Source organism: Juglans regia, chromosome 9 (genome assembly GCF_001411555.2).
Source record: "Juglans regia cultivar Chandler chromosome 9, Walnut 2.0, whole genome shotgun sequence".
Classification (NCBI taxonomy): domain Eukaryota; kingdom Viridiplantae; phylum Streptophyta; class Magnoliopsida; order Fagales; family Juglandaceae; genus Juglans; species Juglans regia.
The window spans coordinates 14253730-14265692 of NC_049909.1; the positions used below are offsets into that span (position 1 = coordinate 14253730).

An 11963-nucleotide genomic window follows, 5' to 3' on the forward strand; every position below is an offset into this window, starting at 1 on the left:
AAAATATTTTTAATTTTTAATTTTCAAGATTTTCATTTAATCTAACTAATCATTATAAGTTTTCCAAATCTTTACATAAAATACAAAAAATAATACACATTTTTCAAATTTCAAAAATAAATATAATATTAAAAAATTATATTCAAATAATTTTTATTCAAATTTTTTTCACTCATTTTTTAAAATTTAATAAAATACCTTAATTCAAACAATTTTATTACTATTTACAAATAATTTTATTATTATTAAAAGATATTATAAATATTCAAACAAGATAATGTTTGTTTAAGATTTATATTAAATCTTTACTTTGATTTGACGTGTTTTAATTTTTTTTTTTTAAATCAGTAGTATTTTATTAAATAATTGTAGATGGGTTGGATGGCATCATGTGAAGCACCAATGGAGAAAACGACATCGTTTGCATTCACTTCAGCACACGTGAGCAGGGAACATTTGGGCACGCAAGTGTGATTTTCTTACCTGAAAATGATAATAGAAAGATGGATATTTCTCTGCCTTACAAAAATCTCCATTTACACACCCTGCCTCCTCGCTATCTCGTATCTCCCGCTTCTTGCTCAAGCAGCTTTTAAACCCTAAACTTCAATACAAGATTTCTAAGGACTGTTCTAGGCATTTCTAATCTCCGAAGCTCCTCCCGTAACATATGCAGTCGGTGTTTCCTGAGGGTTCCCCTCTCTCGCGCAGACTGAGCTTGTCGCCGAGAATGGCTGCTTTTGGTGCTCTTTCGCTGTGCCCGTGCAGCCTCTTGTGGCGGCCCAACCCCACAAATAAGCGTTCCGTTTTGTGCTCTCTTGGTTCTCAAACTAGTACAGGTAGACGATGTTTCAAATCTCCTATTATGTTTTATTTTGTATTCGATGTTTCTGGTTGGTTGCTGAGAACATGAAAGAAATCTGAAGCGAAGACAATGGAGTATATGTTTTTGAGTTTTTATTGTTTTTTTTCCTGGGTTCGAGGTTTACGTTGCGAATAGAGGATTTGTGCTTGCTTGGGTTCTTTATAAGTCGAGGTATTGGTTGAGAACTATCAGCTTCTATAGTGAGTTATTTTTGAACATTTTTTAAACAGAGTGCAAAGCAGTTCGAATGAAAAAGCTCTATCTTATTACCTCGTTTGTTGTATCTTTGAATAGGAACTCTGGGTAGCTTTATTGTTGGGTATCCTCATGAAGTAAAAGTTTTTAGTTCCTCTTTGTTTCACGTGTATGTTATTGCATATTTGCGTAAAATTTAAATCCAGCACGAAGAATAATAGACAATTGCAGTATTTAGCTATGTGATTGCTGTTAATGCCATTATTTATAATTGCATTTTGTTGTTTTAATTCTATTCCTTCTCATCTTAGGTACTGCCCGATCTAAAGTACCGCGTAAAAGATCAGGGATAAAGGAAGGGGCAAGGACAAGTATGGAAGACTCGGTTCAGCGCAAGATGGAAGAATTTTATGAAGGTTCTGATGGACCACCCCTCCGTGTTCTTCCAATTGGTGGCCTGGGTGAGATTGGGATGAATTGCATGCTTGTTGGAAATTATGATCGGTACATTCTGATTGATGCTGGTGTCATGTTTCCAGAGTAAGTCTGTGAGTACTAGTTTGCTACTGATCAAATGCCTTGAGTAGAAGTTTCTATCACATACGTGTGAAGAGTCCAAAAATATTATATCTTGGCCACTACATTCTTTTTTGCCAAGTCAAGAATTCTTTTCCCTTTATTGATTAGTAAATATGAGTCGATATTTTTTTTCCTCATAGAGGTTTTCCCTAGAGTCTTGTTATACTGTGCCAAATTTACTTGCTTGAAGAAGTTAGCGTATTTCAAACTCTAATATAGGTTGCAGTATAAACTATAAATCCCCTTTTATGCCTACATATATTGGAAATGCATTTTTTTGCACGACAAGGGTTGGACGATTCAGTTTTCCATTTGCATTTTGCAGTAGTGATCGCATATGCTGCTGAAGCCTTGTCTAATTTATTGACATGTGTCTTAACTTGTATTTCAGCTATGACGAACTTGGGGTCCAAAAAATAACACCTGATACCTCATTTATCAAAAGGTGGAGTCACAAAATCGAAGCAGTTGTTATCACACATGGCCACGAAGATCACATTGGTGCGTTGCCTTGGGTAAATCTCCCCCCCTGATTATTGATCTAAAATTGAACTTCCTTCTCCTTAGAAACGATATTTTGACTTAATAATGATGGATCAAGCTCTTAGTTATTTATCTCCCCTTTTAGAAGTGTATCTATCCTGTTATGTCTATTAAGTCTACATTTTTTTACTGTTTTTGTCTGCAGCACCCTTTATTCTGCATTTCCATTGATATTAAGTTTTAAGTGTTTTTTTCTTTGTGTGTTTCTGCTGTTACAGTTTTTTAACTAGTTAGTTGCTGTGTAAACAGGTCATCCCTGCTTTGGATTCTCGTACACCAATATTTGCATCTTCCTTTACGATGGAGGTACTTTCCAAGGGATTTAAATTTTAATATCATATATTTACATAATATACACTCTCAAATATATGCACATTATGTTTATGAAATGCACTACTTTTCAGAAGAGCTTGCCTTCTCAGCCAAATAATGGCATTCCTGATAGGAAGTAGCACAAGCTTTTTTTATTGGTGTTTGACAGTCCCTTAATGAAAGTATTGACTTCATAACTCATGCACCTGTATTTCTCTCTTTCTTTCTCATGCTCTCCTTATTTCCATACCAATAAGCTAATTTCTATAATGATTGAGGTTTCACGCAGTTGCAATTATGAAACCCTTCTTTATAGTTAAAAGATACAACTCAAGTATACAAGAGATACACCCATCTAGAAGTTGAGAAAGATACTAAAAATTCATGCAACTTGAGTCCATAAAATTCTATAGATACAGTCCAAGGAAAAGTGTTGATAAAGAAGTTCTTGAGCTCCTCTACCATCCGAACATGGTCCTTGAATGTTCTATTATTTCTCTCATTCCAAATACACCAATGAGACAAATAGGGACCATCTTTCATATTGCTGCAAGTTGCAGGATGCCTCCTAGTCTTCTCCAAGAATAAAAAGCGCCGCAATACTTCTGGGCATGACCCAAGGCAATTCCACCCTGCAATTATGAAACCCTTGTGTGCTCTATTCTATGAATGTTGTTTTTGTTTCTGTTCATCCTGGTACAGGAAGGTAATTATCTTTCTTTTTCAACAGCTTATTAAGAAGCGTTTAAAGGAGAATGGGATTTTTGTTTCGTCTAGACTTAAGGTATTTAGAACAAGGAGGAAGTTTATGGCGGGGCCGTTTGAAATTGAGCCTATCAGGGTCACCCATTCTATTCCCGATTGCTGTGGATTAGTTCTTCGCTGTGCTGATGGCACGATTCTTCACACTGGGGACTGGAAGGTAAGGTTAACTTGTATATTTTTGTTTTTTTGGTTTGTTATTACTTTCATTTTGAACCTTTACAAGCTGTTACAGATTGATGAAACACCATTAGATGGAAAAGTTTTTGATCGTGAAGCATTAGAGGAACTTTCAAAAGAAGGAGTAACATTGGTAAGTCATCTGGACCTTTGTTATTAAGTTTTTATATTGATACAGTTCATACAAAGGGAGATCTATCAGGTTTAACTTTGGGGGAGAAGTAGGATTCACTGGGGCTACAGCATGAAAATATACGTTCCGTGTGCTTGTCCTGACAGTAAAATAAAGATAATGAATTTCATACTGCCAAGTTTCTTGGGAGAGTAATATTCTCTAAATCCCGATACAATGCCAGTCCCTTGTTTAGGTTATATGAGGTTTGCATGGCAGCATTATGTATGTAGAAGACTTCTCTCCAAAAATCATGTGATAGTCATTTCTCTTTATTTTGGGAAATTGTGCAAAGGTTTTTAACACACTTTCTCTTCACTTGCAATCTTGAGGTTGGATGGTTTAGACTGGCATCTGATGCCTTGTATTTCTTGTATTTGCTCTTTGTCCTTCGTTGTTATCATGCCTTTGTCTGGTCGGTCTTCTTTGTTTGATTAATCCTTGTTCACTTTCTGTGCTGTGTTGATCTGGTGGGATTAAAATGTCATTTCTATAAGCAGCATCATTTAGCTGCTTTGTGAGTTTATAAACAAATGAAAATATAGGAAATAACACATTACTTTCAGATGATGAGTGACTCAACAAATATTCTTTCACCTGGGAGGACAATGAGTGAATCTGTAGTGGCAGATGCATTATTGAGGCGTATTTCAGCAGCTAAAGGAAGGGTTATTACAACTCAGTTTGCATCGAATATACACCGCCTTGGAAGTGTGAAAGCTGCCGCTGATTTAACTGGTAGAAAACTGGTATGTTCTCCACAACTAATCTGATTGATTGAAGTTTTACTAGTTTTTTGGTCAGAATACTTTGCATCCTTGGGATTTCTGAGAGATTTTGTCTTGGAATTTTGTATATCATGATTTGTGTTAGGTATTTGTTGGCATGTCCTTAAGAACATATCTGGATGCTGCCTGGAAGGATGGAAAGGCACCAATTGATCCATCAACTCTGGTAATAATACTCATAGATGTTCTCTGCCCCTTAGCCCATTTTCTTTTACTTGTGGCTATACTTAATAATTAAGTTTTAAAGTTTATATGCGATTAATCTCAACCCAACCCTGAATCCCAATGAAGCATGGTTGTCTATGTGAATCTTTGCCATTTTACTGGATTCAGGGGCTTAATCACTGAGTAAGGGCTTAATAGCTGGGGCCTTGCGTAAACATTTGATTAATTAAACACAAATTACTACTATTGTATGTGCCTAGTTTGTAATTCCTCTCAGAGAGCCATCCTTTGGCGGCTGGTTCAATCCAGCTGGTTGCACTTCAATATTTTAATTCTGCATTTCATACTTTATTCTCATTTTCTTTTGCATAGTCATGCCTGAGACCAAATAAAGGGGGGATGCGGGAGGTTGGCAAGCACTATAGAACTTTTGTCATGTCTTCTGAACAAGTGGCGACTCTAATTAGTTGGATTGTTAAAAAGAGGGATATTTTATTTTTTGATAATTAATAAGAAATTTTATTACCAAGAATAGGCACAGCCCAAGTACAGAGGATTTATAGAAAGGAAATACCTTCTACACTCTAGAAAGAGGGATATTGGCTTGAAAGTGTAACAGCCTTGTGATTGATGGCTATTACAGGCTAGATCTGTAACTGCATTTTACAATTTTTGCAGTTTGATTCTGGAGTTTTCATCTTGAAAGTATATTTTCCTTGTTGTGCTTCTAAATTAACAATGGTATTATTTGTATTGCTCCCTTCCTCAATCCCTTTCGAGTTAGCTTACAACAAATAATGGTTCTGTCATCTACTCTTTTTTATGTTTTTGGTAAGATAAGTTTATTGAATAAGAATGGGTGTTATCCCAGTACACATCTACACCTAAATAGAGAAAGGCTAGGAATATAAAAGGCTACACTATTGTGGACCACCATCCAGTGGTACAAGGTGTTCTAAAAACAGTCTTGAGGTCCATCAACAACTTCTCACAATCTTCAAAGCTATGCCAATATCTTTGTCTCTGTCTCTCTCCCCAAACACATTATACAAGATGAGATCATGTTTACAAACAAAATCTTAAGGTCCATCACGGACTTCTCACAATCTTCAAAGTTAAGCCCATCTCTTTCTCTCTCCAGTACACCACATTAAACAAGACAGAATCTCTTTTCATAATAATGCACACTGATGATGACCAAACTGCCCTTTTCAACAAGTTAGGAGATCAACCACTCAGGAAGGCATGACCTAATCTAGCCCAAGTTGGCAAAAGATCATGTTTATAAAGTACTAAATGCCTTGTGATAAAGGAGAGGGTGATCCACTGTTTTGCCACTCATTGTGCACGTAAAATCCAATCTATTACTCTTTCTAATGCTATAGGTGAAAGTTGAGGATATTGATGCCTATGCTCCAAAGGATTTGTTAATCGTGACGACTGGTTCTCAAGTAAGTTCACTAGATGCCTTTGTTGGCTGCCTAGTTCCATAGATGACATTATCGTTTATTGGACCAATTTTTGCTGGCATATCACTTTGTATTGTATTGTGCCAGGCAGAACCACGTGCTGCTCTAAATCTTGCATCATATGGAGGTAGTCATTCTCTCAAACTGAGCAAGGAAGATATAATTCTGTACTCGGCTAAGGTAACAACATTTGGTATAATATGCAGTTGTTTAAAACCAAATATTGTTTAATTTTCTTTTGAGTCCATTCTGATTGAACTGGACTTTTTTTTATGAACAGAAAATTAACATGATTAACGTTCATATGTGGAATTAATATTTGAATGCAGTGGATCTATTGCTTTGCTGTAACTGTACAATGTTCTCTATCGAGAAAATTATTTTCTAATTCTCTCTACCTATTGCCATTTCTTTTTTTAATTTTTTATAGGTAAATGAAATTTTATTCATAATAGAAAAAGTAGGTGTAGTCCAAGTACATGGGACATATACAAGAGATAAGAACTAGAAATAGTTACAAGACAAATGTTATGCATTGTAGATTAGAAAAATAGAGAGTTCAGGTGTTTTGACTTTGGTTTGTGTGAGCTGTTTGATCTCTTAACATTTTGTCAATTTAAGTTCCTTGGTGAAAATTTGATGGCCAGAAAATGTTTAAAAGTGCCAAACATTTTGTACAATCACCGATGGAAAACCTTAAGGGAGTATTAAAGAAAAAACTGAAACTGCTCCAGTTTTGTTTTCTTGATCTTGGCATCTTTCTTTTATAAAGTAACAGTGCATTATGTTGACCATGTTAACTACGTTTTTATGGTGATGCCTACCAGTATTTTTGGTTTTGGGTTCAGGTATTGGTTCTCTACTATCTTTTTGGTGATAAATACTGAAATAAAATTATTAGAGAGCTTTCCAGCTATAGTGTTGAGACTTCTATCTTTTGAATTTCATAATGATTACCTGAATGTCTTCTTTATCTACTTTATTACACTGTCAAGTTAATAAAACTGTTTTTTTCCTTTGTTAACAATTTGCCCATTAGGTAATCCCTGGTAATGAATCTCGGGTGATGAAAATGCTAAACCGGATATCCGAGATTGGAACACCCATCGTAATGGGTAAAAATGAGTGCCTGCATACATCTGGTCATGGACATCGTGGAGAACTGGCAAGTTTCATCATTTTATTATTCCCGTTCTATGGGTGATATCCAATCGGGCCTCAATAAAAATTTTGTGCTTTCTTGTTGCTCATAAGCTAAAGGCTTTTTTTTTTTTTTTTTCGGGGCGTTCAGAAAGAAACTAATCAAATATAAAATACATATCTGCAGGAAGAAATACTTCAAATTGTAAAGCCACAGCACTTTTTGCCCATACATGGAGAACTGTTGTTTTTGAAAGAACATGAATTACTTGGAAGATCAACTGGCATTCGGCACACTTGTGTAAGTTGGTGCTTCATTGTTAGAGTGTTTTTATGTCTACTGAACACCAAGAGGTTGGCCCAAGTGGTGAAGGGCTTGGTCTTGGGGTATCACTCCCTTCAAGGTCCAAGGTTCAACACCTCATGGGTGCAAACAATCCTTTGGGGCCACACCCCCTGGTGAAAAGCTAGCGATTTAACCAGTTCCGTATAGGGAAACTTCTGAGGGTGCGGTGCACGGGACAGGGGTTTACTCTGCAAGGGTAAGTTCGGAAGGGCCCTGCCTTGGAGAGGTTTCCCGGCATAAAAAAAATGTTTTTATGTCTACTGGTGAGAGATAGTCGATAGCATGATGAAAAATATTTGTCAGAAAAATCACAACAGCCTTCTCTTCTTAACTTATTGGGCCATCAGTATGATGAGGTTGCTTTTACCTATTAACTAAAGAAAAATGGAATGAAATTGAGGATCACGGTCAACCAAGTTTACTCTTACTTTCAGCAAGGTCAGGTGAATGGGGTGTTTTATTGTCACATGAAGTTTTTTTTTTTCCTGTTTACTTTTCCCATGAAACGTTTGTTTTTTTGTTAACCTTTCCCTCTGAGAGTACCTATAAAAAAATCCTTTCCCTTTGAGGGCTTAGTATCATGTTAACAAAAAAAAAAAAAATTATTGTCACGTGCGTGGGGATCTGTCACAATTGGTTTTAGTTTGCAGCTGCATTTTCTCATTGGTTGCATTGGGTTTTTTAAAAGAAAAAAAAAAAACCCTTTCTTGTGTCTTTTCTCCCTAAAATTCATAGCTATGTAGCAGCTTCTATCTGACTGCAAATAGCTATGTCTGTAGATTCTATAGATCCACAGGACAAAGGAATAGTAAAATTAAACTTTCTAAAAACTACTCTTATAGCGCATGGCTTTAGTGTGGGTCGATGTGTCCCTTCTCATGTCAGAAATTGCACTGAAGTGGGAAAAAAAGCTCATCCCTTCTCATGACAGGCTTACTAAGTTACATGGCAATGGTTGGGATTCTTTTTATGTTAGTTATACACATTTAAGGTAATGAATCACCATGATGAAAATATTTAACGTGATTTAATTAATCATCAGGTTATTAAGAATGGCGAGATGCTTGGGGTTTCTCATTTAAGAAATAGGAGAGTTCTGTCTTCCGGTTTCACTTCCCTAGGGAAAGAGAGTTTGCAGGTTGGTTATCCCCAAGTTTTTTCTTATTTATTATGATAATTTAATCAAGAAAATTCTGATGAATCTGTTCTTTTATTTCAGTTGATGTATAGTGATGGTGATAAAGCATTTGGTACATCAACTGAACTTTGCATTGATGAGAGACAAAGAATTGCATTAGATGGCATTATAGTGATCAGGTAGACCTTCTGGATCTTGCAGTTAATTTGAATGTCATTTATCATCTGTATAACAGCAGCCTGATAGCTCACTTTTACAGTATGGAAATTTTGCGTGGTCAAGATGCTGATGGTCTGATTGAAAATAGCTTGAAAGGGAAGATAAGAATCACTACAAGATGCTTATGGCTTGACAAAGGGAAGCTCTTAGATGCACTCCATAAAGCCGCCCATGCTGCACTTTCAAGCTGTCCTGTCAATTGTCCTTTAGCCCACATGGAAAGAACTGTGGCTGAGGTCTTGAGGAAGATGGTACGGAAGTACAGTGGTAAAAGGCCTGAAGTCATTGCCATTGCTGTGGAGAACCCTGAAGCAGTTCTCTCTGATGAGTTGAATGCAAGGCTATCTGGCAAGTCCCATGTTGATTTTGGGATGCCTGCACTGAGAAAAGTGGTTGATGGACGTCTAAAAGAAATTGATGGACATCCAAAAGAAAAACAGTCCGATAGGATGCATGCAGAAGAAGACGTTGCCAGTATACATTTAGAGAACACTTCACAACAAGGTCTCTCTCTCTCTGTGTGTGTGTGTGTGTGTGTATGTGTGGGTAGTAGGGTCAGTGCATTTGCTTGTGCATGTCCTTGTTGCTTCTAGAAAACATGCAAGAATACATGTATGCATCTGTGTAATTCTTACTAACAGAGTAAGTATCACTGCTGGGAGGATATAGAGCTACACGTCCTTAATGAAGTTTCTGCACCCAGTGCTATCAAATTAAGGCATAATTTAAAGAGCTCTGCTCCAAGAGGGTGGAATCTCTTTCCTTATGTGGGGTTCCATATGTTATTAGGTTGTCAAACTCAGAACTTTCACTTAAATTTGGGAAGATGAAATTTCATCAGTAGAACTACTGTCCATTACATAAGATTCATGCATATGAATACTCACAGGCGCCTGTGCACAGATGAAGAAAACTTCTCATCCCAACAAAAAAAAAGTTGTTGGGATGAGAAGTTATTTTGTAATCATGACCATATGATCCTCCTAGTAAATATATGTTTTCATAATACAGTGATCTGTAGCATCAATTCTCATGATGCTATTTCCCCCCATCTCAATTTATCCATGCAGGTGAATATACCGAACTTGAAAGACTACTACCTGAGGAAGACACCACAACTTCGAGTTCCAGCTTAACAGAACAACTTTTACCCGATTCTAATGATTCAGATGATTTCTGGAAAGTGTTTACGTCATCATCACCTGTTGACAAAGGGGCTAAAGCTAACAATGGTTTTGTCCCACACACAAAACATGTGTCACAGATTGAGAAAGTTGGTACTGAAAGCGTTAAAGATGACTCCTTAAAATTATCAAATGCTCAACCGAAGTCCAAGCCTGTGAAACGGAATAAATGGAAACCTGAGGATGTTAAGAAGTTGATAAAAATGCGTGGGGAATTACATAGCAGATTCCAAGTTGTGAAGGGGAGAATGGCCCTCTGGGAAGAGATATCTGGAAACTTGTTGGGAGATGGGATCACTCGAAGTGCAGGGGAGTGCAAATCTCTATGGACATCTCTGGTTCAGAAATATGAGGTTTGTTCCTCCCTCCTTGGTTTATTTAAGCCATGGGATGGCATCAACGTTTACTACTTTATGGAAGATAAATTTGTTATCCTTTCCCGATTATGATTTATTAATCCAACATTTTTTTTTTGAACAGGAGACCAAGAGTGGGAAGAAAAGCAGGAAGAGCTGGCCATATTTTGAGGAAATGGATAGAGTTTTTTCTGATACTGATGCAATGGCAACAAAATGATTGGCAAACAAAAAAAACAGCTTGCACCATTTTTTGGAAGACCTTTGACAATTTCTACCTTGGGTCAGGTACTTGTTTTGAAGCAAATTGGACAGCAATGACCGTGGCAAAGATCCATGGACACACTCATTTATGGAGTGGAATTATCTTAGGCGACGTGAAAGAATCAACCAAGGCCCAAGAAGACATGTAGTAGTTTGGTCGCCATAAACCCTCTCTGTAAGCCGATGCAATGAATGGATGAGGAAGGGGATTGTAGAATAGCTGAAACGGTGGATGATTTTTTTTAAAGAAAATAATCCGAACAATAAATTGTTGTGTAGCTTCATTGGTCATGCAGACATAATTTAAGAGAGAAGTTTTGAAAATAGCTTCTTTGACATGCTCTTATAATTTGTTGCCATGGAATTTCTTCTATCATAATATGATGTTGAAGATAATTAGGTCCAGTTTGAATACAGAAACGGTTTCATTTCAGTTCATCTCATTATTATAATTTTTTAAAATTTTCATATAAAATATAATAAATAATTTAATTTTTTTAAATTGTAAAATAATAATAATATTAAAAAATATTTTAATAATATTTTATTTAAAATTATCTTATCTTATTTTGCTATCTAAATAAAACTTTACTATCTAAATAAAACTTTAGTCATCATTTTATGCTTACCGACGCTGAAGATAAGCTTGCTGATGTGGCAGGTCACTCGGTACCTGCCACGTCTGCTCTTGCTTCTTTTTCGTTTGAAAAAAATGAACATAACTTTCACCGATTGGAAGTGTTGGTACAAAAGGTTTGAAAGCTTTCCAATTCCTTCGGGCACGGCCTCCATCCTTTTGATTATTCCAGCATTTACTATCAAATTATCAATGCTCTATTATAAACTCTATGAAAAAATCTCTTCGAAATACTTTTGCTTCTGACATCTCTTCTACATTTTCATCTTTTATGGGCATCAAAATCCAATGTTCTTTTGTCGATCCTTTGATCATTCAAATGCCACGGAATAGTTGAAACTAGTGAGGGACCAGCTCCTTGTGGCATATTTTGGGGATGGCACCTTTCCTTGTGGCTAGCCCCATGAGATGAAGCCCTTGAAACAAATGACTGGACGCCATGGGTGAATCCTAGTCTTACCCGACACAAATTTACCACACAGAAAAATCAACCCCGTCATCAACCTCAACCTTCTTTTACGTCGTCGTTCTGACTAGGGTTGCAATCCGACCAACCCGGTCCATGTTTGGGCTCAATCCGACCCGACCCAGCTTAAAAACAGGTCAAACACTATGGGTCGACCCGACCCGACATTAGAAGGAAACCCAA

The 11963-nt window shown here is 36.6% G+C and overlaps 1 protein-coding gene across 2 annotated transcripts; it reads left to right on the forward strand.

The window, feature by feature from the left end:
- Nucleotides 1-516: 516 nt before the first annotated feature.
- Nucleotides 517-10715, forward strand: LOC108994388 (ribonuclease J). 2 transcript variants are annotated; one of them, XM_018969578.2, is made up of 17 exons: nucleotides 517-839; nucleotides 1372-1600; nucleotides 2031-2154; nucleotides 2432-2488; nucleotides 3225-3416; nucleotides 3492-3569; nucleotides 4175-4357; nucleotides 4482-4562; nucleotides 5947-6012; nucleotides 6118-6210; nucleotides 7070-7195; nucleotides 7358-7471; nucleotides 8559-8654; nucleotides 8736-8833; nucleotides 8914-9377; nucleotides 9944-10410; nucleotides 10538-10715. In XM_018969578.2, exons 1-17 carry the CDS (start codon nucleotides 671-673, stop codon nucleotides 10631-10633), a joined length of 2733 nt encoding a protein of 910 aa, XP_018825123.1. In that variant the 5' UTR covers nucleotides 517-670; the 3' UTR covers nucleotides 10634-10715. The 2 variants fall into 2 exon arrangements, with proteins under 2 accessions (XP_018825123.1, XP_035549951.1); XM_035694058.1 differs by lacking the exon at nucleotides 517-839 and having other exon boundaries at nucleotides 1487-1600; nucleotides 2031-2140.
- Nucleotides 10716-11963: the final 1248 nt, after the last annotated feature.